The sequence below is a fragment of the Phymastichus coffea genome, unplaced genomic scaffold (assembly GCF_024137745.1).
Source record: "Phymastichus coffea isolate CEN01 unplaced genomic scaffold, Cenicafe_Pcof_1.1 PCOF00255, whole genome shotgun sequence".
Classification (NCBI taxonomy): Eukaryota; Metazoa; Arthropoda; class Insecta; order Hymenoptera; family Eulophidae; genus Phymastichus; species Phymastichus coffea.
The window spans coordinates 13,890-39,796 of NW_026707066.1; the positions used below are offsets into that span (position 1 = coordinate 13,890).

General features: G+C 42.3%; 1 protein-coding gene across 2 annotated transcripts; it reads left to right on the top strand.

Annotated features, from left to right (window-relative positions):
* Positions 1 to 262: 262 nt before the first annotated feature.
* LOC131674568 (uncharacterized) lies at positions 263 to 24,247 on the top strand. 2 transcript variants are annotated; one of them, XM_058953308.1, is made up of 26 exons: positions 263 to 729; positions 7,503 to 7,632; positions 7,800 to 7,930; positions 8,352 to 8,478; positions 8,664 to 8,789; positions 9,117 to 9,260; positions 9,344 to 9,432; positions 9,513 to 9,717; positions 9,899 to 10,059; positions 10,954 to 11,059; positions 11,887 to 12,009; positions 17,086 to 17,309; positions 17,382 to 17,481; positions 17,559 to 17,893; positions 17,964 to 18,204; positions 18,284 to 18,421; positions 18,488 to 19,123; positions 19,202 to 19,402; positions 19,473 to 20,197; positions 20,273 to 20,725; positions 20,801 to 21,154; positions 21,231 to 21,894; positions 21,973 to 22,218; positions 22,284 to 22,565; positions 22,633 to 22,789; positions 22,866 to 24,247. In XM_058953308.1, exons 2-26 carry the CDS (start codon positions 7,513 to 7,515, stop codon positions 23,009 to 23,011), a joined length of 6,234 nt encoding a protein of 2,077 aa, XP_058809291.1. In that variant the 5' UTR covers positions 263 to 729; positions 7,503 to 7,512; the 3' UTR covers positions 23,012 to 24,247. The 2 variants fall into 2 exon arrangements, with proteins under 2 accessions (XP_058809291.1, XP_058809290.1); XM_058953307.1 differs by lacking the exon at positions 263 to 729 and adding an exon at positions 5,425 to 5,594.
* The last annotated feature ends 1,660 nt before the right edge of the window (positions 24,248 to 25,907 follow it).

Consider the following 25,907-nt stretch of genomic DNA (forward strand, 5'->3'; position numbering starts at 1 on the left):
GTTTAAAAAATTGTGCTTGAATTGGCAGCACATGCGCGAAAACCACTTGGAAGGAAACTCTAGATGCTACATACACTTGCATAAAATGGTGCAACACATACAGATTTAGAGTTGCAAATGTATATGTATGTACGGGATGGTGCGCGCGCAGTTATTGGTGTTTCGAGAACGCAGCAGTAGCAGTCGCGGACCAGGAGAAACTTGCGCGTATGCAGGTCTCGACACATACACATATAAATATATACGCACGCACGTACCACACACAAACGTGTCCGCGCGACGACGAGTTTGTTCGCGCTCCGGCAGAACTAGTAGCAGCATTCGTGTGCATTCGTGCGCGAACCGGTCGAGCCAACGGACACTCTGACGCTGTTACTGTTCCCTAATCATTTATCTCTGAATCCCCAGCCTTCTTCTGCAAAGAAAAACCAATCAAATATCGCCAAGCACTCGATCGTCGTGATAAATTCGCACATTCGTACAGCAGCCACTGTAGGCAGGCAGAGCTGTGTGCTTTCAGCAGGCAGGAACGAAGGGGTTTAAGGGAGCCGGCTCTAACTGTGGACTCCCCCAGTGGTGTTTCTATTGGAATCTCTGTGTGCAGTTTTGCGGAGCATCTGCTATTGCCGGTGCATCAAGGCGTTGATTGCGTCGACAGTAGCAAGAGAAGGAGGTTGTCTCGCCGGGCAGTACTCGGCAGCAGCACTTTGACCAGACAGTCATTTTAAGGTATAAGCTAACGGTTGTTCAAACGTGCTTTTCGCGTTCCGGCGATAATGGCGGACGTGAATACTCGTGAGAAAGAAAGAGTACGCCTTCGCCGTTCGTCGCTCCTTCCCTCTCTCTCTCTCTCTCTCTCTCTCTCTCTCTCTCTCTCTCTCTCTCTCTCTCTCTCTCTCTCTCTCTCTCTCTCTCTCTCTCTTCTCTCTCTCCTCTCTCTCCTCTCTCTCTCTCTGTCTTTCTTGTAGGCTAAAAATATCTACGGTACGCCTGTCTTTTGTCGGCACTCACCCTCGTGCTCATCAACCGCTCGTTCTACTCCTTTCATCCAACTGTCGTGTGACGGACATCCCCCTTTCAATCCCTTTATTCTAGGTACAGACGTTTTAACGACCGTGTACTCATATGGACCAGCCCCTAATATCAAATCATCGGTGCTAAATACAACTGTTTCCGTAAGTTCTTCGTGCGAATATAGAGCGGAAGCACTTATGATTCATTATTGATGGAATTTTTGGAAATTTTTTATCTCGACAATTCGACATTCGTAGATACCATTCCGCAAATTTTTTCGTTGTTGTCGACGTTATTTTTTGATTCATCGTAATAAATGTGCTATCTAGAAAAAAACGGTTTCGCAAAACACTTGCGCTTGTACGTCGTATTACAGCTTGGTGTACTTTGCTGCGATCGATGATATTATGGCTAAAACAGGATACCGCTACAGTGAATATTTGACGAGGTTCACGCGCCGTGGAAAGCCGAATTTACCGCGTGGGCTCGATAAGACCTCTTTTACTTGGCCGGGTCTGTTGCCATATACGCGCAGTCGAATTGATGAGAGACGCGCGCTTTATCGTCTCGATACGTTATCTAATTGACAAAGTGTGTCACAGTTGCGCTAATTGCACTTACGGGGAAAATTTATGCGGAGTACAGTCGGTTGTCCTGTCTGACGTTGCGAATTGGCTGTTTGTTCTCCTTTGCTCGCGGCTCGCAATGTTTACATTCTAAAAGAGCGTTCGAGCTCAATGTCATTTCGCTCAGATTCTTGTGTGTACACAGTCGCGAGAAAGATCGCGCTGTAGTCTTGTTCTTGAAGCCAAGGGGGTTACGTGGCCAATGGGGGTGGCCGGCTCTACCCAAGTGCATTTGATGTACTCTGAGCTGGCTCAATTACGAATTTCAATGTCGGTTTATCCACAAATGCACGAGTAAATTAGTTGCAAACAAATTAAACGCTTAAATAACCATAAAAGATTTATCAGTCGTTCCAGTGACATTGGGAAATATGCCATGCATTCGCTATCTAATAACGAGTGCACCAGTTCTTTCAGAACTGAAAAATGTTGGACAGAACTTGAGGTATTGAGATTCCAACAATAACACGGGATAGGCAGCGCGAGCGCGAATGAGCAAGCCAGGCAGTCGACGGAACCATTGAACTAAAATTACAGTATCGCAAGTTTGTTAAATAGTATCCGGATCGGGAAAAGTCTATGGATTGGTCATGAGGCGAAGAATGCATGGCCATTATTGAAATATCGCTGAGTCAATTGATAAGCAAATTATGGCCGTTTAAACAATTGAATTGTTGACCACTGATTATTTGTTGATTTTCGAGCAAATCACCGACGAAAGACGTGTTTTGAGCAGCTGAAAATACATGAAATGTAATTAGGTGCAGTGCACCCAATGTAAAATAGGCCAGCAATTTGAAGGGCCGATTGTGTGCGTTGTTTGGCTGTGCACGCTCTCGCAACGTGCTCTCGCGGCGCTCTACGATTTGAGAACAGGTTTGGCGCGGCGGACACACACCTCGAGCTTTTTCCTGCGGTCTCTCTCTTTCTCTCTCCCTCTCTTTCTCTCTCTCTCTCTCTCTCTCTCTCTCTCTCTCTCTCTCTCTCTCTCTCTCTCTCTCTCTCTCTCTCTCTCTCTCTCTCTCTCTCTCTCTCTCTCTCTCTCTCTCTTTCCGCAAGACAATTGGCGTCGCCGAGCCTGAGCTGGCACGTGACGTCGCTCAGGTGCGAATGACATTTAACCAGTTCGACATATATCTGCGAATCCGGAGTAAGGACGTTTTCCTCAAACGCTCGGCGCGCGATCGTCGCATGCCAGTTGGACGAGGCTGCAACTCGCGTCTGATCGGTCGATCGCTGCAGCACCTGCGGCGCGCGCGGCATCGCAGGGCCGAAGGCAAAGGCCACGTCTCGAGAGTCAGCGGGGCGGGTTCGTCGTCGCTCTCGCCAGCCAGTATTCTTCGCCCGGATGGCGCTACTTTGAGCAGCCGGCGTGATTTACGAGCGCGGAGCGCCGCGTCGCCCCAGCCGCTCGGCGTTGCGCAACCACAGCCCGCCAATCGCTTCCTTTTGCGCAATGTTAGCCTTTGTCTCGCGATGAGCTTGTCGAGGAAATTTGGTGACGCTCGCGCGGGTGTGCGGCGGCGGACGGGCGGAATGGCGTCGGAGTCGAGTGACGCTTTTTAATCGAAACCCCGCCGATAATGGCACGCAAGTGGAAGTCGAGACGAGAGCGCTATCAGTGCGGAAGCTCGTCGTATGACCGAGCTTGAAAAAAAATACAAATGAAATAAATAAATAGCGAACGGCGTTCGGCTGCCAAGCGACGAACCGGCCGAATCGTGCCTTTTTGTCGGCGCTGCGTGGGCGGAGCGGAGCACCGCCGAAAAATCAATTTCCGTCGGCGCGAGCGCTGCGGCACGCCCGCGTGCGACTCGGGGTGGACACGGGCGTCGTTGCCGTTTGATCGATCGAGCGACAGAGAGAAGGGCTCTCGCGCGAAAGTCTGCCGGGGCGACGGGGACGGACAGAGGCCTCGGAAGTAGGCCTCGCGAGACGCGTTGGCCGCGCGGGCCTTCGAGGGGGGCGCGGAAGCGTCGGCCACGCCGGCCGGGAGCCTCGGGCGATCTTGGCGCGCGCCTCTCGAGTTTGGGCGCCAGGCGCTGCTCCGCGCGCTTCCTTGCCCACCTTTTCTCCTGAACAAGTTCCTGCGAAAGCTGAAGACGAGGCGCCGATCGCGCGGCGAGTCCGTCGACGAGCCGCGGCTCTCGCTCGCGCTGACTTGCGTAACTGGCTCGGCCGTCGATTTCCCAGTTCGCGTGGCGGACGCGACTGAGAGCTGCGCGTGTGTTCCGCGCGCCGTCCCGGGTGACGCAACGTCGTTGGCGCGCAACGACCGCGGCCGCGAATCCGCGAGGACGTAACGCGAGAGGCCAACAATGGGGAAGCGGACGAGGAGTAATCGATCGCCGCGCGCGCTCTCGCGTTACGGCATTTTTCCGCTGGCCCGACGGACCGCGAGAACCGCCGGCTCGGCAAGCCGGCCAAGGTCGGAGATCGGTCGCACTTTCTTTGGGGTCGGGACGCCGGAGGTTGCCCGGCCGACTCTTATCGCCGAGCAGATGATTGACGCTTGTGCGCCGCAGTCGGATCGGCACTGGGCGCCCGCTATAGCGGTTCGATAAGCTCCGCCACGCGTCACGCGTTGGCTAATCGTTGCGCGATAAGCGGCGACGCGCTCGCCACCCGATCGGGGGGCTGCTTCTCGCGACCGAGGCCCGGTGAGAGCTGCTTCGTCTCGACGCCCGGGCATCTTCGAGGCCGCGCTCTCTGGCCGCGACTCGACGGCCAGTCGCGATTGCCGTCGCACCGCGCCGGCTGGGCAAAGTACGTACACGCGTATCGACACGTGCCCCCGACCGAGAGGCGGCGGCTTATCGCGGCAGGCACTTCCCCAAACAAGCGGCGACCGTCGCCCCCCGCCGCCGATTTCCCGCCGATTTCCCGCCGTCTTGGCGATCGGCGCACCGCGGACGCAAGCCCACTTACGGCCCGAGACACCTGCGAAAGCTCCTGCATGCGCACACCCGCGCCCCTCCAGACGCTGTTTACACGCGCTATCGGCCGTGCCCGAGACACCGATAACGTCGCTTACAGTCAGCTTTTTCTTCGCCTTCCTCGACCGACGAGCCGCGCACAATGTTGCTTCTAAGAATAACTTGATCGGGCTCAGCCCGCTCCAATTTGCTCGCTCTCACCGCCGAAGAAACAAATCGCCTGTCATCCGGTCGATAACAGCCGCGAACTTGCCGTAGTTTTCCTCTAATTGGCCCGCGTGTACGCTCGCAGGTGGATTATTGATAGCGGTTTAATTTCTGGAAATACACGCTGCGCTCCGATCGAGCTTGCATTGCGAAACGCAATCGCACGATCGACGCGCGAGCTGCTGCTCGCTGGAAAATGTCGGTTCGCTTGCCTGCCTTGCTTTTCTTTTCGCGCCCGTGGAAAGTCAACTTTTTCCGAATTTCCGCGACAGCCGCGGTCGTGCCTGAGAAAAGTTTGACAAAGGCACCAGTCGGAAGGCGTCTCGAAAGTTTTTAATGTCGAATGACTGCGAGAGAGCGAGAGAGGAGAGCGAAAAATCCGAGTTACGTAACGCAGCCGCGCGAGAGCCGGTCGCGGAAGATTGCTGCGCAATCAGTCGATCGAGCGGCTGCGCACGTGGCGGGCATCGCGAGCTGCTGCGCCCGAGCGAGAGGGAAAATTCGTAGATAGCGGCGATCAATTTGTCGGGGGCGGGGGTGGGGGGTCGTCGAGGGGGGTACGTTGGGCGCGCGGTGGGAGGCGAGCCGCAACGCCGGTGGCGAGCGGCGGTCGCCCGCTCCAGCAGTCTGGCTTCGCGCTCCGAGCCGCACGCGAAGCAGCGGAACGGAACCAGCCACACTGCGCACGTCTCTGCGGCGAGGCTCTCGACCGACACGGACGCACAGCGAGCGACGCTCGTAGCCATAGTAGAACTGCGTCACGCCGCCGAGCCCCGGCGATCGAACCCGCGCGACCCCCCGCTGCGAGTAGGTAAGCTCGGAGCCGTCTCTCGCGCGAGCCGCGTCGACGGCCGACGAATAAATAGCGCCGAGGACGCGAACGGGGTCAAAGTGCCGTCGCGTGGGCGTATCGGCGGATCGATAGTCCGGGCGGCGTGCGCGTCGCGTCGCGCGAGGATCGGGGCGCGCAGCCCGCGCGACTGCCGTCGGCCCGCGGCTGACGTCAATGCCGCGCGCGCGCGTCCGACCTTGGCGCGATCGGCCCGAGTCGACCGTCGGCAGAGCGGTCGCGGGTCCTCCTCTGCCGCGAGCGAACCTTCGGCGCGCTGGCCAAGAAGCGAGCCCACGGCGCGACCACGCGCCGCACGCCGCGCACACCGCGCGGGCTGCCGCTGTGGTGCTGCCCGTGCTCTGCTATTTTAGACGCCGCGAGTACCGTCCGTCGACCCGTGCCGTGGCCAGCGGCCATCGCGGCTTTACACACACGCGCGCGGATCGATACAACTCCACTTCGGCGCTGCACTTTCGCGTTACATCAGCGCCTACGGAGCTTCGCCAATTCCACGATCGTCGCGGTTGCTCCACTCGTTGCACGGCTCCCCAGCTGCTTCGGGATGGCATGTAGCGCGCGGGAGCCGTGCTCGTTGCGCTGCTTTCGTTCCTCGAGTCCGCCGACGCTTCGCCCTTGGCCGGCGGCAGGGTAAAGCGCACGAAGCGCGAAGCTGCCGACGCGAAGCAGCCGCGCCGTCGCGCTTACGTAAGCCGCGCGCGACGCGTCGATAAACCCTTCGCGAGGCACCGGCTGCTCTGGCTGCATTGCCCCAATGCGCGGGCCGCGCGCGTTCGTATGCAGGCGCCGCTTCTGGCGGATTTCAGCTCCGGCTAATTGACCGCGTTTTTTTTTTCTCCCGCTCTCGCTGCCGCGCGGCGCATTTCCGTCGGGATGCAATTGCGATCTCGCGTTTCCTTCACCTCCGCTCTTGACCGCGACGAAATTTCGCTTCGCATTAAAAACGCCGCGGGTTAATTATCGTTTGCGCGTGCTCGTCTCGGAATTCGGCGTAGCCTCGAATGAGCCAAATCGCAGCGAGACAAGCGCAATCGAACGTCCGCGCTGACAAGACTTTCCCGATGATCGAGCGACTCGCCGCATTGGCCATCGCGGCCGTGTCACGAGCGTACTTTCGGCCGGAATGTCGCCGCGACGCAAAATGCAGAGCGGTGCCGTGAACGTGGCTCGACGTAACAATTTTTTTTCGTTTTTTTTTTTCCTTCGCCTCGGTTGTTTCTTTTTCTACGCCGCTTGGCTAACGCTCACCCGGCCGGAGAAACGATAATCCGTAATTATCGCGCGCGCATAACCGTTCGGTAGCAGCCGTGCCAAGGCTGCGCGGCGTCGCCGTGTCTATTTATTGTACACACGCCGAGACCGGACTGCCGTATCAGTAGCCGATCGACAGAGATATCGAGCGATCAGGCTGGTAGCGTCCGCGTGGCGTCTGGAGTGCGGGACGAACGATAAATTTAGTGTTAAGCCTCTGCGGCGTACGAACAATTAGTCACTTGTTTTGCTTCGCGAGCCCCCGATAAGCGCTTTTGTTTCCCCCACGGTTTGATCGATCGATCGGCCTCGTCTGAGTCAGATCTGCGCGATCCGTAACGAGAGGCGCGTGCCGGTTCACCCGGAAATGCGCTCCGTCGTTTGCTCTTCTTCCGCAGCCGCGAACGCGACTGCCGATCGCGCCGCTCTGCGTTCGCGGCGACGAGCGGCGTTTCGTTAGGAGACGAGAGCGTTAAAGAAACCGCGACCTCGATAAGCTTATGCACGCGCTCGCCGCGTGCGCGAAAAGCAGCGCGCCCGCGATCGGGCTGCGACCAGCTTAGACGTAAACGCGGTCGAGAGGACCCAACCAACTGACGTGGAATCGTCGCGTTGCAGGTCGGCAAGTATGAGCTACGGCGAGCCGTGGTCGCTTCCGGCGAAGCAGGGTCTCTACGATCCGACGCTCGAGAAGGATGCCTGCGGCGTTGGCTTCATCGTCGCCATCGACGGCAAGCGCTCTCACAAGGTGAGCTCCCGCTTTCCCTTGCTTTCCGCTCGACTCGTCGGTTCTGCCAGCGAAGAGGCGACTGCGACGCGAACGCGAGATCTGCCTGCTTCGGGCCGCTGCGCCGAGCGGCAGCTACCCAAGTGACTTGCACGCTCGACTCAATTGCCTTGTCTTTGCCTCCACAGATCGTTCGCGATGCGGAAACGCTGTCGGCGCGCATGCATCACAGGGGTGCTTGTGCCTGCGACAACGACACGGGCGACGGTGCCGGCGTACTCTGCGCCATACCGCACCAGTACTACGCCGACGAACTTCGGTAAGTATGCACCGGCTTTCCAATCGAGACTTGCATCTCGCTGCCTCGCGAACGATTTATTAACTACGTGCTACTTGATTCTTGTCCACGTTTACTCGAACAATCAATCAATCCCGAGTGCCATTCACAACGACAAAACATTTTCGTTGGCAAGGGAATCTCTTCCATCTTTCGAGATTACTATTATTGAGCGTCGTTAGCGTCTGACGATAAATCAACGCAATAATATCTGTCTGCAAAACACGAAATATTATTTTCACGTGAACGCAATAAATTTGACACTTTGAATTTCGATGTGCTTTTCTTCCTCGTGTCCTATCAAAACAACTGAATTTCTTCGACGAAAAGTCGCTTTCAAGTGTTATCAACGAATCTCGGCAACCAGCAATGATGTTTTTTTTTCTCTCGCTCGTCGTTGCAGAGAGCAGCAGAAAATCGAGCTGCCAGAGTTCGGACGCTACGCCACTGGAATACTATTCCTGGACAAGCATACCCACAAGGAATCGGAGATAGCTTTCGAGAAACTTGCCAAGGAATGCAACTTGCGAGTAAGTTGATGTGACGGTTTTAAAAGTTTTCAACGAAATTTTTAGCTCATGCCTAGTCAATGATTAAAACAACGGATCCAATTAATGAATTCGTATGATTCGCAATTGTTCAATGAGACATTTTTCTTGAAGCCCACAAAGCAATTGCGTTGAGTTATAAGAGAATAACCGTATCGTTCGCGCAGGTAATCTGCTGGCGCGTCGTACCGACGGACAACTCTCACTTGGGCCAAGTGGCGAAGAAATGCGAGCCGTACATGCGTCAGGTGTTCGTGACCGGCGATCAAGAAGTCGAAGCCTTGAACCGCCAGGTAAATATAGCGCTGAGCACACTGAACTACGCCAACCCTCTCTTCCTCTCTCGATTATTCATTCGGTCGAGCTACCCCCTTTGTCGTCTGCGTGCCCACGTCAATTCGAACGCGCACATCTATCCGCACTTAGCTGACCGAAATCGAAACTTGGCGCCTGGATGGTAACTTGGCGCTTTGCCGAAGCTGATAGTTCTATTTTGTAATTCTGAAATTGCCGCGGCTCTTAAGCACTCCTTCCTTCGCTCCGCACCTTGGCATTTCAACTTTAATTGCCAGGAAAAACCGACTCGCAGCTATTTTAATTGCCTCTCGTCATTCATTTAGGTGTTTGTATTGCGAAAGAAGTCCTCGCACCGCATACCCAAGCCCGGCTTGAGGTACTACATTTGTTCTCTGTCCTTGAAGACCATCGTCTACAAGGGACAACTCACTGCTGATCAATTATGGGCTTACTTCACCGACTTGAAGGTACGTACATGCGTGAATCAATCTACCGGAGTAACTCAACTACGCGTTCGACGCTATATTGACCATTCTGTTTCGTTTTGCAGTCGCCAAAATTCGAAACTTACCTGGCACTGGTGCACACGCGCTTTTCCACCAATACCTTCCCAAGCTGGGAGAGAGCTCATCCATTACGGTGAGTCTGATATTTCGAAACTTTCGAGCGTCCTAATTCCATTCGGACAATACAGTGATTTCGGCTTGATTCAAATACAGAATGCTGGCTCACAATGGCGAGATCAATACTTTGCGGGGTAACGTGAATTTTATGAAGGCCCGCGAGGGCGTGATGAAGAGCAGTGTATTTGGTGATCAACTGAAACAGCTCTACCCCGTGGTGGAGCCCAATCTTTCCGACTCTGGTTCGGCCGATTGCGTGCTCGAGTTTCTCGTCATGGCCGGTCAACGTTCATTACCCGAGGTAAGTCTCTTTGCGATACCTTCGTACTTTACCTACGGCCAATTCGATGATTATAAATTGGATCCAATTCATGATTTATTTTGATTATGACTTCACTATGATGAAATTTCATGCTCCTTATTGCTTTTACACTTGCACAGGTAAACAAAGTCATTCTATTGTTTGATTTTTTATCGTTTAGGCTGTGATGACAATGGTACCAGAAGCATGGCAGAATGACTTGACAATGGCTACGGAGAAACGAGATTTTTATCACTGGGCAGCGTGCGCGATGGAGCCGTGGGACGGACCAGCGCTTCTTACCTTCACCGACGGCCGCTACATCGGTGCTATACTCGACAGGTAGTCATTTCACTCCATTTCACTGCACTGTATACTCGATTTTGCTTTCATGAACAGTTTGCACCACATCATCAACGGGATTTGATATATGCTGACCTCTATCATTTGAATATTACCGTTATTGAAATTTGACGAGTCATCAAATTTGGAAGACTATACAGACTAACATAGTACGAAATTTCTTTTGATAAATATCGTTTTGATTTTCACGTCTCTTATCGTCTTATGATGGTGGTCGGATTTTATTCAGAATCTCTGAGCGACGGAGAGCAATTTTAAATAGCGAGTTTGATTATGATTTGTCCCCTTTATATGTTGTTATTTATCACTGCTCTTCATTACGTCAGAATATCACTAGTTTACTATTTAATATTACACTAACCATTGAGAGATTTGAAAGGTGATAAGAGAACGGATTCAAGTGAAAATTTAATGATTCGTCAGGTTGCTAGTTGAAAATGTGATGAATAATGGAAAAATAATAGGAGGTATTAGGTGAAACGACAATTGCTTGTAGTGTTTGAATCTGGCAGGGTTTGATCTTGATCGAGCACCTTCTGCGTCACAGTTTGACACAGTGAGCGAGTAAGAGACAGGAACCCGGAAGAATTCGTACAAGCAATGTCGTTCGCAAACTCTGTGCCAGTAGTTGCAATGATGCGCCGCATGTGCGTTGACACGTGCAACGGTCGAGTAAAGAGAGAGAGAGAGAGTTTGTGCGAATGCCGGCTGGAAAGGCAAACGAACGAACTACGGTGAGAAAAAGAGAGAGAAAGAGAAAATCGAATAAGTAACGAAGCTACAATGTATATCTCGAGGCGATAATTACAGCGCTGCGCTAAAGACACACAGGACCGCTACTACAAAAGACTTTTTTGAATTTTTGTTTGGCAGAAATGGCCTGCGCCCATCGCGCTTCTACGTCACTAAGGATAACATGATGGTGATGGCGTCCGAAGTGGGCGTCTATGACACTCCGCCCAGCAATGTTGTCCTCAAGGTAAACTCAAGGAACTTGAAAAGGCCCAATACTGAAACGGAGTGGAATGAAAGAAAGAGAGAGACACGACCGAGGCTCGAGACAGGCGGGGGCAGAGTCCAGTGTACTATAATGGGCTTCTTGATTGATCAACGCAGCTATTCTTTTCCGCGCACCCCGCCGATTATTACCTAACTATTACTATTCTATTTTTTTCCCGACACATTGATATCTTGGCATCATGAACATCACAGCCTCACTCACCCCCTTTCACTACGACTATCTCGGCACATTCCGAGAGTTTCAGGACCAACACATTCTTGTGGGACGATTCTTTAGCTGCAAGGATTGCTGATAGGGCATTAACTATCTGTTATACTTAACTTATTCCATAATCTTTGATCCCTCCTTAATTTTCGTTCACTCTTTCAATCTTTACTATTTCCCTTTTTTTTTCAATCTGTTTTTCTCTTTGGTCGCGTATTACCAATGTTATGAAAACGCTTCTTTGTGCTGATATTCTGTTTTTATCTGAAAATAATCATTTTTTTCGTCGTTTGATGATGACAATTTCGAAAACTTGTATGTTAACATTGTAAAAACAGAATGTCAATGTTCAATCAAAAAAGCATTTTTACGAATTTGATGCCGCATTGACGAAAAAAATTTCATTATATTATAATTTATTTTTAATCATGTCATGTAATTATAATATATAATTTAATATCATCTAAGGAATAGGTTTGTATAGAGGAGTAGGACCGTCATCCAGTGCTGTCATAAATATATGTTAACAAATTTAGAATTCATGGATACGGGTACTCATGATTGTTTTGTTTTATTTTCAGAGCCGCTTGAAGCCTGGAAGAATGTTATTGGTTGACACCGAAGAAAAGCAAATCATCCAGGACGTGGAGTTAAAATTGAAAATTGCCCGCAGCCGGCCTCACTCCTTGTGGCTGAAAAATCAGGTACTGTTCTTAAGGATAAGCAGTCAATTGACCAAGTAAATTATTTGCAAAAGGTTTTTTTGTTTCAACATTATATCAATTACTTGTACTGTGAATGTCTTACAAATCAGTTGAAAATCACCATTGTAATGTTTAATTTCTCGGTACATAACTGTTTTATAAATCGTATTCCGTTGCCAAAACATGACCAAGACAAGGACTGAAATTATCATTGCTTAGATCAATTGGCAAATTTTTAATTCAAAATCATTTTTTTCAAATTTCTCCATATGCTGACTGTGACTGGTGTATTATAAAGATGGTGAGTGCCGACAAGTGTCATCTAAATTGATATGTGTGTTATTCTTTCTGGTGTTTATCGTGTCTCTAGTTGGTGTTGTATTACTTTTAGTCTGAACAATTTTCGTTTCCGGAAAAGGAGTTTTTTAGGTAATCGATCAAATCTTTCCTTTTTAGGTCCTTCTGAGTCAATATATATTATTAACTTCGGCGCCACACTATAATTTATTGTCACATAGATATAGACAAAAAAAAACAGGAAAATAATATTTAAAAGTTTAAGGATAGTAGATAAAGGTACAATAATTCTCGTTTCACCAGCACCTCATTTATATCGTCAAAATTAAAATAAAACTTCTAAAGTATAAAATTTGGATAAAATTTACATTTTTCGCTCAAAAACTATAAAAAAAAAATTTGTTTTCTAATCGATACAAAACATTTATTTAACAGTTTTTGAGATGACGAATAAGAATCCATTGTTTGAATTGAGCCAAACAATTTTATAACCCTTATATTTAGAAATATTTAAGATTATCAGAGTTTTAGTTCTAATTTTCGTTCTTATGCATCGATTTGCTTGAAATTTGGACAATAGGTGGAGAATATCTGAAGAAATAAATACACCTTTTTATTTATACCATGAGTATTAACCATCAGGTAGGTTTCTACCGCTTTGTAAGGGTTGAAAACATAATTTTGTCAAAATAATCCTGCAAATTGATGGAACAATTATTGTCAAGTTAAAATTATTATATAAAATTTTTTTGATAAACCAATGCGTTTTCCGTTTGCTTTTAGCAAAAAATGTGAATTTTTTCTAAATTTTATATTTTGGGGACGAGTTTTGAGGGTGTAAATAATGTGATGGCGAATCGAAAATGATTTGACCTTAATCTACTACTCTTAAGCTTTTCAATCGTATTTTTTCTTTTTTTCTATCTTTTTCCTAAGAGGCGCTACTTAATATTATTTATACCGAAGTAACAATAAATTATAGTGCGACGTTTCGGGGACGTTTTTAAATCATTCGTCTAAAGGCTACAATAAACGAACGTGTTAAGTTATGCTCATTGAATATACGTTTAGTTATTTGTTACCGCAGGTATTGAGCAAAAGTCACATTCTTGTCTAAATAATTTTTTGCGTGTGTCATTTCTAAGAGGAATCGTCGAAAGTATCGGTTAGCTTTTTGCCAAACGGGAATACACAAATAAGTCTCAGTTTGCATTGATATTTATGCTAAACAATTTTTTTAAATATGTATTTGGAAGACAACTTTATGCAAAATTATTTAGGTAAAACATGAGTTGGTTTGAAAACCCATTAACTCTATAATGTTGCTATTAATCGTTCTCATTTACGCATCTAGGCCTTGCTGTACTTTACCATTTTAATACTAACAATTATAAAGAATTTTTATAAATAGTAGTAAAAGATTTCACTATAGTTTTGTTTGTCAAGTTTTTAATATTGTTAAATAAATAGCTCAATTCCTTTCTAAGTCTATTTCCTTTGAAAAACATGGCAGATTTTTCGATAGTAAGAATCTTGTTACTAACGAACTTAGTAAGGTCTATACCTATAGAAATTTAGGACACATTGCATGTTATGAGTATTGGACGGTGTTTCACAATGTTTCTACAACGTACAGCACTAACAACAATACAGCAATCGACAATAATTATAGTGGTATTATTGAATTTGAAAAGCATGAATGTAGTGATGATATCTGTAATAAATGGTTTATTAACTTAATAAACACTTACATTCCAAAAGATGTTGATTTGATTCGTCTTTATCTTTATTAGAAAACAAATTTTAATTTCACTTACAATTCAAATAAACGTACGTTTTTCGACATTTTTAATAGTTTCGAATTTTGTATAACAGAGAGACCGAACCCAACGAAAAATAATAAATTACGACAAGAGTTGGTTAATATTGTTAATCTTTTTATTAAGAAACGTTTATATGTAGAACATCATGGTACCATCATACTCAACAACACAAAGCATACGACAGAATTTTGAAAGTAAAAAAATATTATTTACAAAAACTACAAGGATAAATAGTATTATTGCTATTGGCAGAGACATTTACAATGGCAAAATACGAACTACAAAGAAATTGATAAGAATCCATTAAACAGGTTAAAAAAATTAGTTAATAATTCGACAGTAAAGTGGATTGAACCAAGAGTAGCAGACTTAAATTCTAGCTTTGACATTAAAAAATTTAACCATAATAACGCGGTTCTGTTTTATGCATATGGCCTTGTGAAAATTTATATGGAAATTTTAAAAGTAATAATCATAGTTTCAATAATTAATTCACTAACATAAATTGGACAAAGTGATAGCTAATTTTTTCAACAAATACAACCATTACCTACCTTGACCGAAATTTTCTTTAAAAAATAACCATGAATTTTTAAAACGTGTGTACATTTAGCTACAGTTTTAATAATTCATCGCTATTCAAAGATTTTATTATTAATAGTAAAAATAAACAGCTATCTTTAGAATACAAATTCTAGCTGAGTACTGCATTCAATTCTGTCAATACAAGTTTAGCAAATAGTAATTGTATATATACAGATCGTGTATATTATTTTCTACCAATTGCTCAAAAACTGAAACAGATAGATGATTCAGATGAAATAGATTGTACTTGCAAACCAAATAATTTGCTTTAAACATGAATGATCCAATATGATTGCATAATAGAATTTCAAAGGTGTATATTATGTTGCTATCGTCATGAAAAAATTTAGTAATACCTATTCCAAATACATTTATAATCAAAATAAGTAAATGTCGGACTTTAGATAAGCACTTAAATATCTATTACTCAGAAAAGGTCTATTATTGTTCATATTGTAAAGGATTAGGAATGGATTGTCAGAACATTTTAGGACCTTACATATAACTGAATGCATAGGATACATATAAAAATTTAGATAGTAATGATTTTGCCATTTATACTAATGTGACTTGCCTATCAGTATATTTTACTATTAAAAATAAAAAATTTATTTTGTGTGGTGTAATTGAATGTAGACTAGAACATTTTCTGGCACAATTATATATTGCGAGATATAAATATTGGCAATAAAAAATTATATGAATGAATTTTCAAATAAATATTACACAATATTCCATGTAACTTTTTTTCAATACTCACGGTAAGAAATTATCAAATGTGTGTCTATTAAATGTAAGTTAACCCATTAACTTTCAAGAATTCTGATTTTTTAGCAAACTTCCAACGTAGTTATTTTTTGTTATCGGCGTTAAACAAAATTTATTGTCAGATATTTCGACGTAGAATTTTATGTTCTTCCAGAATTCGGGCTCAAAATTTAAAAAAAAAATCGAATTTTTTTCTCGTAAACTATTAAATTTAGCGCATGTTATCTAGAAACAAAAATGTCTTACAATTCGTCAAAGAATATTTTCAAATTTTTTCAAAATTTTTAGACGGTTTTTGGTTTTCCAAATGAAAAAAATTAAATTTCCGAAATTTCTTATTCTGAAAAATTGGAGGATACTTTAATCCATTCTGAGATATTTTTATTGTATAAAATTTTTTACTTAACTCAATAACTCAAGTTTAAATCACATAGATGTTCAATAATATTCTTTAATATATTCTAAAATATTTTTGTTCTTAGATCATTTGTGCTAATCTCAATAGTTTCCTAGAAAAAAATTAAATTAGGTTTCTGTAGAATATTTACGTTCTAGTCACCATATTGTAGAAAGGAGTGGTTCAATGATTAAATAAAAATTCATAGTTAAACTATCATTGATTGATTAAACTTTAACTATCGTGATCATCTCTGATCATGATTACAGTATGATTTCTTTACGGTAACATTACAAAAAAAAATCCAGAAAACTTACCGATGAGCAAAAAAATTTTTTCAGATTTTTTCTAGAATAAATTAACTAGTCAACTATAAATTTTTCAAAACATCCATCGTACATAAACAAATAGCTGTAAATAGCTGTTTTTTTAAATTGTCTTGGAAATTAAGAAAAAAAATTAAAACCACCTGCAGTTTTTATTATTTTTTTCTTGATTTCCAAGACAATTGAAAAAAATGGCTCTTTATGACTCTGTTTGTGTACAATGAATGTTCTGAAATAGTTTCAAGTTAACTAATTGATTTTTTTAAGAAAAAACCTGGAAAAACTTATTTTCCTCAGTCGGTAACGCCAATAGAGCCATACATTAGCCTATCTCTCGTCATATTTTCTTTCCTCAATGTCTAGTCAGAATTTTGAACTCGAATTCTGAAAGAACGTTTGCTAAAAAATCAAAACGCTTTGACATCAGTGAGTTAATACGTTCGTTTGTCATTGGAGCTTTGAGTTGGTGACATAAAAACGTCATCAAAACGTTAGCGAAATTAATTAAAGATTGGCTCAGAAGGACTCAAACAAGGACTTGATCGATTACCCAAGAAAAAATCCTTTTTCTAACATTGTAGTGAACCGCTTGGAATATAGCAACAAATATTATAATTTAGGTTTCCGTACTCTATGTGCTGTGTACTCTTATCATTTTATATATCACCCTCTTTCACTTTTCATACTTTAGTGGTAATTAGTTGTATATGTTTCATACAAATCTAGTTTCTGTATATTCTGTTGTTATAGTTACATTTAGTTGTGTTTAAAATGTACATATAAATCAGTGCTTAAATATGAATACAGGCTTATTTATTATTAGAAAAATAATTCACTATTTGGAACTAAAACATAAAGTATATCATTTTGTTGGATTTAGATAACCATGAATGAGTTGCGTGAAGCTTATGCGGCAACTGAAAACAACAGTGCGCAAAATAACATTGAAAACGGCACCGCCAACGCTTTAGTGCCTAAGAACGGAGTTTCAAAAAACGGCATCTCTGCAGTTAACCGCGTTTGGGGTGGTGATAAACGCATCGCTCTGTTTGGATATACACTTGAAACCATTAACCTACTTCTATTGCCGATGATCAAGACCAAGTAAATTATCATCATTTCAAACATTATTAAGAGTTAATATTTTAATTAACTGAATATTTATTTGTGATGTAGAAAAGAAGCTCTAGGTTCTATGGGTAATGATGCACCTTTGGCATGCCTTTCCGAGTTCCAGCCGCTTTTATATGAATATTTTAAACAACTTTTTGCACAAGTACGTATATTAATTTTGAATTTTTATCTTTAGTCAAACAATGGTCTAAGAAAGTTATTTTTCTAATTTTGTCATAGGTAACTAATCCTCCAATCGATCCATTCAGAGAAAAAATCGTAATGTCACTTTTATGTCCGATTGGTCCAGAAAGTAACATTTTAGAACCCAATGAATTGTTTGTCCATCGTTTATTTTTAGACCAACCAATTTTATCCCTGCATGATATTGAAGTTATTAAAAATACAAACTACCGTGGCTGGCAGGCCCAGGTAGTTGACTGCACCTATCCCAAGTCTGAAGGTCCTAACGGCTTACTAAAGACTTTGGATAGAGTTTGCCATGAAGCCAATGCCGCCGCTAGGGCAGGCTACCATTTAATTGTTTTGTCTGATCGCCAAGCTGGTCCGGAAAGGTAAGTTTTTTTGATGCCGCAAATAACTGTTGTTTCAACCACAAAATTAAATTGTTTTTATTGAATTTAGAGTTCCTGTGAGCATTTTAATGGCACTCGGAGCTACTCATCACTATTTAATTGAAGAAAGACAACGTATGAAAGTTGGAATTATTTTAGAAACTGGTGAAGCTCGCGAAGTCCACCATATGTGTGTTTTACTTGGCTATGGAGCAGACGGCATTTGTCCGTACTTGGTATTTGAAATGGCCAAGAATTTAAGAGCTGACTATGTGTTAGATGATTCAATGGCTGATGAAGTCATTTTCAAGGTAAACTTTCAAGTGATTCTATCCTTAGAAATGTTTTAAAATAATAGGGGATATTAATTTATGTTGTTGATCTCTGCAGTGTTACGCTGAAGCTATGGAACGTGGTATTGCCAAAGTGATGGCCAAGATGGGAATTTCAACTCTGCAGTCTTATAAAGGAGCTCAAATCTTTGAAGCAGTCGGGCTATCTGATGAAGTTATAGAAAAGTGCTTTAGAGTGTGTGAAATTTTCAGAAGAATTTTACGAGTGTTGGGTAATATTCTAATAATTTTTCGCTTTCAGGGGACGCATTCTCGAATTGGCGGTGTGAACTTTGATACTTTGGCAAGAGAAGGCTTCGCCCGACATCGTATGACTTACTGGGACGACAGTTTCGATACTGTGGTTATAAATAATCCTGGAGTCTACCACTGGCGAGCTGGCGGAGAAAAACACATCAACGATCCTCGTAGCATTGCTAGTCTTCAAGAGTACGTCAACTCGAAAAGCTGGAGTGCTTATGAAACCTATCGCAAGACGTCCATGGAAGTTGTCCAAGCCTGCACACTTCGTGGTCAACTCGAATTCGTTAAAGACTGCACTCCGGTCGATGTATCCCTCGTGGAGCCTGCTGCAGAAATTGTTAAACGCTTTGCAACTGGTGCGATGAGTTTCGGTAGTATTTCCTTAGAAGCCCATCAGACTCTAGCTATTGCCATGAATAGGATTGGCGGCAAATCTAATACTGGAGAGGGTGGTGAAAATGCTGATAGGTATCTCAATCAAGACCCACAGTTCAACAGGCGATCAGCCATTAAGCAAGTAGCTAGTGGTCGGTTTGGAGTAACTGCAAGTTACCTTGCCAATGCTGACGATTTGCAGATTAAAATGGCTCAAGGAGCTAAGCCCGGAGAAGGTGGCGAATTACCGGGATACAAGGTAAAGCCTTACATTATCTTTACATTATAAATCTTATTACAATATCACTTTGCTTAACTAATTAGTTTATGACTACAGGTAACAGCAGACATTGCCTCGACTAGGCATTCTGTACCAGGAGTTGGTTTGATTTCTCCGCCACCTCATCACGACATTTACTCCATCGAGGATTTAGCTGAATTGATTTACGACTTGAAGTGCGCAAATCCTAATGCAAGAATATCTGTGAAACTTGTATCGGAAGTTGGTGTTGGCGTTGTGGCATCTGGTGTAGCCAAGGTGAGTATTTCTTTCAATTATAATCTTCAATTAGTGAGAACCGTCGTTGAATACTGACGATAATTCTCAGGGTAAAGGCGAACACGTCGTTATATCTGGACACGATGGTGGCACCGGAGCAAGTAGCTGGACTGGTATTAAATCTGCAGGACTTCCATGGGAATTGGGAATCGCTGAAACTCATCAAATTCTCACATTGAATAACCTTCGTTCTCGGATGATTGTTCAAGCTGACGGACAGATGCGTACTGGCTTCGACATTGTAGTTGCAGCTTTATTGGGTGCCGATGAATTCGGTCTCAGTACAGCTCCTCTTATTGCCATGGGATGCACGATGATGCGGAAATGTCACCTCAACACTTGTCCCGTTGGCATCGCTACTCAAGATCCATTTTTGCGAAAAAAGTTTAGTGGCTCTCCTGAACACGTTATCAATTTCTTCTTTGCTTTGGCAGAAGATGTGCGTGCTATTATGGCTTCATTCGGGATCACCAAGTTCCAGGATCTTATTGGTCGCACTGATTTACTTAAAGTTCGAGAAAATATTACTTTAGAAAAAGCCAAGATGCTTGATTTGTCCATGGTTCTACGCAATGCCTTAGAGTTGAGACCTGGAGTAAATATCAGAGGTGGCACTATTAAACAAGACTTTCAACTGGAACAAAGAGCTGATAACATTTTAATCGAAAAGGCAACTTTTGTACTTAATGGCCAGGAGAAAAACGTGACAATCGAAATGAATATCAACAACGAAACTAGAGCGTTTGGCTCAACTTTGAGTTACCACATTGCCAAGTAATTATATACAACATATGTTTTACCTGTTTTCCAAATTGGCCATAAAAGGAAGAAATATTTGCTCGTTCGCAGAAAATTCGGAGAAGACGGTCTCCCTAAACACAGTATCAACATCAATCTTAAGGGGTCTGCAGGTCAGAGTTTCTGTGCCTTCTTGCCGAATGGAGTTCACGTTACTTTGGAGGGCGATGCCAATGACTACGTTGGAAAGGGTCTTTGTGGTGGAGAAATTGTCATCTACCCGCCCAAAGAGTCAGAGTTCAATTCCGAGGCGAACGTGATCGTAGGTAACGTTTGCATGTATGGTGCTACTTCAGGCCGTGCCTACTTCCGTGGTATTGCTGCTGAAAGGTTCTGTGTGAGGAACAGCGGAGCGGTGGTCGTCGTTGAAGGCGTTGGTGATCATGGCTGTGAATACATGACTGGTGGCTGTGCCCTAATTTTGGGACTGACTGGTAGAAATTTTGCCGCAGGAATGTCTGGCGGTATTGCTTATGTTCTCGACGTCGATGGCTCGTTTAAAAGGTAATAATTGATTGACATGAAATTCGGAAAAATCGGCAAATTTTTAAAATGATTGTATTTATCGCTAATTTCCAGCAAATGCAATCCAGAAATGGTCGAACTACTGCCACTTAATGGTAAAAAAGATGTAGATTACGTGCAAGAGTTGTTGGAGGAGTTTGTAGAAAAAACTGGATCTTTGATTGGCAAAGAGTTGCTTGACATTTGGCCAGAACCCACCAATCGAATCTTCAAGGTATTTCCGTATGAATATCAGAGAGCTTTAAAGCAATTAGAAGAAGAACAAGCACTGAAAGATGAAGAAAAACTCAAAGAAAAGCAGTCAAACGAGATTGTTGCCGTATCAAATGGTCAGTCAGAAGCTGTGATAGATATAGAAGATGTTGTTGCCGATGCTGACATCGCACAAAAGAAACTTGATAAAATTAAGTAAGCAGTTATATATTCGAGTTACTATTATATTGGGCTTCCAATTGAATTAACTAATCAAGCGTTGTATTTTTAGGGGCTTTATGAAATACAAACGGCAGACTGGAATGTATAGACAAGTCGATAAACGAGTCGAAGACTGGGATGAAATTTACAACTTTCAAGGAGTACGAAAAGGGCTAAAAGTCCAAGCTGCTAGGTGCATGGAGTGTGGTGTTCCATTCTGCCAAAGCAGCCACGGCTGTCCTCTCGGAAATATCATTCCAAAGTGGAACGATCTTGTTTTCCAAGATAATTGGAAGGAGGCGCTCAACCAGCTACTTCAGACCAATAATTTTCCAGAATTTACAGGAAGAGTTTGCCCAGCACCTTGCGAAGGATCTTGTGTTCTAGGCATTTCTGAGCCTGCAGTCACAATAAAAAATATTGAGTGTGCAATTATTGATCATGCCTTTGAACAAGGATGGATTGTCCCTCACCCACCAATCAATAGAACAGGTAAATCAGTTGCTGTGATTGGCTCAGGCCCTGCGGGTCTTGCCGCTGCTCATCAATTAAACAAAGTCGGACACTTGGTCACGGTATACGAGAGAAACGACAGAGTTGGTGGACTTCTGCAGTACGGCATACCGACAATGAAACTTTCAAAGGAAGTCGTACAGAGGCGAGTTAATCTGCTGATTCAAGAGGGCATTACTTTTAAGACAGGCGTTAATGTTGGAAAAGATGTATCAGCAAAAGTAATTGTTTTTATTTTTCACTTACACCAGAAAAACGGAACTATAAAATTACTTAAACGTTCTTATTACTCATTAAAGGAACTGCACGAGCAATACGATGCCGTTTTAATCTGTACTGGAGCAACTTGGCCAAGAGATCTACCTATTCCTGGTAGGCAACTGCAAGGAATTCATTTTGCCGTTACCTTTTTGGAGCATTGGCAGAAAAAACAGATGGGAAATAAGGATCCGCTAAAGCCAGAATTGATGGCCAAAAATAAAGATGTTATTATTATTGGTGGTGGAGATACCGGTTGTGATTGTATAGCTACGTCTTTGCGACAGGTAAAGTCATAATACAGATATCTTTCATATTTTTCAATAGAGCTTATAAAAAATGGATTTTCCAGGGAGCTAAATCCATTGTTACATTCGAAATTTTGCCTGAACCACCAAAGAATAGGGCAGACGATAATCCTTGGCCACAGTTTCCAAGAATATTTAAAATGGACTATGGTCACGAAGAAGTTGTTCACAAATTTGGCCAAGATCCTCGAAAGTTTAGCACTCTGAGCAAGGAGTTTCTTGACGATGGAAAAGGCAATGTGACTGGTATCAAAACGGTCAATGTTGAGTGGACAAAGGATAATGCTGGCCGATGGAAAATGGATGAAGTTCCTAATTCTGATAAGGTATAACAAATATTTATCGATTTACTTGTTTTCATAATCATAAAATAATCTTGATTACATTTTTCAGGTATATAAATGTGATTTAGTTTTGCTTGCAATGGGTTTCTTGGGTCCTGAAAAGTACATGGCTGAAGAGTTGGAAACAAAAATGGATGCACGTGGAAACTATGAAACCCCTGTTGGCAAGTACATAACCAGTGTACCTGGAGTATACGCAGCTGGAGGTAATTGATTATTATGTTTTTGAAATTTGACATCAATTGAAAAATTTAAAGTCTAATCTAATTAATCGATTTACAGATTGCCGTCGGGGTCAATCGCTTGTCGTGTGGGCTATAACCGAAGGTAGGCAGGCGGCTCGCGATGTTGACTTGGCCTTAATGAAGCAAACCTGTCTCCCTGTTATCGGAGGTGTTATGATTCCTGCTGCTATTAATGGACATTAAAAACTATTCTTCCAATTTTATGGATTAGATTTTGCATACACGCACTACAATGTTTTTTGGATCCCACTCTAAGGAGGACAGTTTTTGAAATATATAACTATTTCGTTTTGCGCAGCTACGAGATCTGATTATACAGAATTTGAGAATTAATTAGTCGAGATAGAAATATAATTTATTTTAAATAAATTTTATTTCCCAGGTCACTTTTGGTATCGATATGAATGACATACCGATTAGTGCGTGCATATTAATTTCTATAATTACGCGGAAATACTTAGGACCTATCATGGTCTATCTTGAAGCAGTATCGTGATTGCTTTAAAATATATTTATAAAACTTTTAAATTGCTAACCGCTACGCAACGATTTCAATTAGTTCATAACTGTATTGCATATTAAGCAATATACAATGCTTCTAAACTGCAAGATTCGCAAAATTTACGATCGCTTCAGACGGTCAGACGCTTTGCATTCCTCAAAATATATGTTTTTGTGAAGCACAGTCGGTAGTCGAAAAGTCTACTTTTTGGAAGATTACAATTAAATATGAGGTCCTATATCTTTACACGTCCGTCTGAGTAATAGGAATTTTCAATTTATTCAACGGAAATGTCGACTTAACATAAAGAAAGGCTGGTGAAATGTGCGTCCATGCGTTGTTAAACATATATAGTAAGCTGCATGTTTGTTGATAATATTATACTATTAAACGTCAAACGATAGCTTGAAAAACTATATACATTGTTCGCAATGAGTTTGAGACGCGTTGCTGCTACGAGAATGATACTTCTACACTCTGGATTGAATAATTTTTATTTAAATGAGACGTCCTTTTGCGTGAATTGAAAATGGTCAATTACCTCTCTACGCCTTGAATCCCACCAATCATAGTATTGTTTAAGCGATAATATTGTGCAGAGAGGCTGGAACTGCCGGCTCGTGAGATATACGTCAGTACGATTTGTTCTTTTTTGTTATTTTCATAGTTCTATTATTCTTAGTTGTAAGAAACGTATGAATTAACGTAATTTTACATTAATATACACTAATTTATTTATCAACAATTGTAGTATCAAAAGCACGTAAAATTTATTTTTCATTAACCTTCAAATTCTATACGAACAAGTTTTTTCAGTCGACAGTTGTTTTTTTAATATTGTCATTTGTAATAATATTGTGAATTTACTTGCATAAATAATATAAAAACTATCAAGACAATAAAATTATATTAAATGTTCGAAATTTTATCTAGTCATTTCATCGACCTGTCCTACAAAAAAAAATTTTTACATTTTATAAACATCTTCACATTTATGATTCCTTTATTTTTGGGCTTGTACGTAGCACATCATATACGTGTACATATAAATTTTACCTCATTAGTTTCACCTCGAACATGTGTGTGTGTGTGTGTATGTATGTATGTATGTATGTATGTATGTATGTATGTATGTATATATATATATATATATAACGTAAATAATAAGAGAAGTGTATGATCTGATATCATTTCATATGATATCACTTTATCATAAAAATTACCTTTCAATTGTTTAGTCAAACGTAGAGGCAGAGTAATGCTGTGATAAAAAGCAAATTTCTAGAAATATAGTGATCAACTTACGGTGAAACTAATTTTCTACATTTTCATGTACTATATACGTATATATATGTGTACATATATAGAAAGACCTCGATATAATATGTACTACTAAAATAATTGAAATATTATAAGTTTATTTGTTCATAAACGTACTTCCAATGAGTTGGTTGAGCGAATTAAATTTTGATTGGAATCAATTTCAAATTTGATCGACTTAACTATTTTTTTATTATTAGTATTATTGAATGCAAAAAAGAAGAATGATTAATATGTAGATTTTCGCGAAATGTAATAGGTATACATATTTATTTCCTCAATAAAAGGGAGATTTTCTAAAAGTGAAGCCTCTTGATTATGATTGATCGATTTGAGATAATCCGTGTGCGAAGCGTGTTTATTGACTTCTAGAATAATAGAAATACATTATATTCTCGCCAAAGAACCTTCCAGAATGAAGAATATACACAATATTTCTTCTGTTTAAATGCGTACATCGTATCAAACAGAAAATTTACTTGCTTAAAACATAAAAGCAGCAGAATGGTCATGATTAATTAAAGTCAAACCCAAAACTTTAGCATTAAAAAATAAACAAATATATTGTTAAGAAACGACGCGAAACAGCTCCTAAAATCGAGAACATTTTCGTTCTTGTAAAGGGAGAGCATTGAACTTGGCAAGCATTAACGTAACATGTATATTGTACGTCAGTTGCCCGGACCTAGACAAGTCGATATTAGCACATAGCCAGATTCCACCAGTCCTCGTTCTTCGCTAATATTATCTCAATCTAACTAAAAATAATGATATGATGCCGTTTCTACTGTCCCTTTTTGTTTTATTATGTCATTCTCTATGCATTTTGTTGATCTAATTAATATATTATGTATATTGTATCTTTGTGATATTCCATCAATAATACACAAACGTATTACATACGTTTTAAGGTAAAGCATTAATTCATAGAATTTTCAATTGATAAAACGGGAGTTTTTCGAAAAAAATGTAAGGAGCTATCGTTTCGAGCTTCATCCATTAGTTTTCCGATGCAACACGACTAATCGCGAAAATTCTGGAATATTCAAGAACAATAACTACGTACCAAATTTTTACAATTTCTGTATTAACGCCCCTTCAAAAGTATGTTAAAGGAAATTTTAACATATTTATTCTGTTTTCCAACACTTGTATAAAATCTATTCTTTAAATGGGAGAAAAACAATGTAACAGAAAATATTGATACAAACGGGAATGTTCTATACTATATATATCTCAGTTAAACGAAGCTTCTCG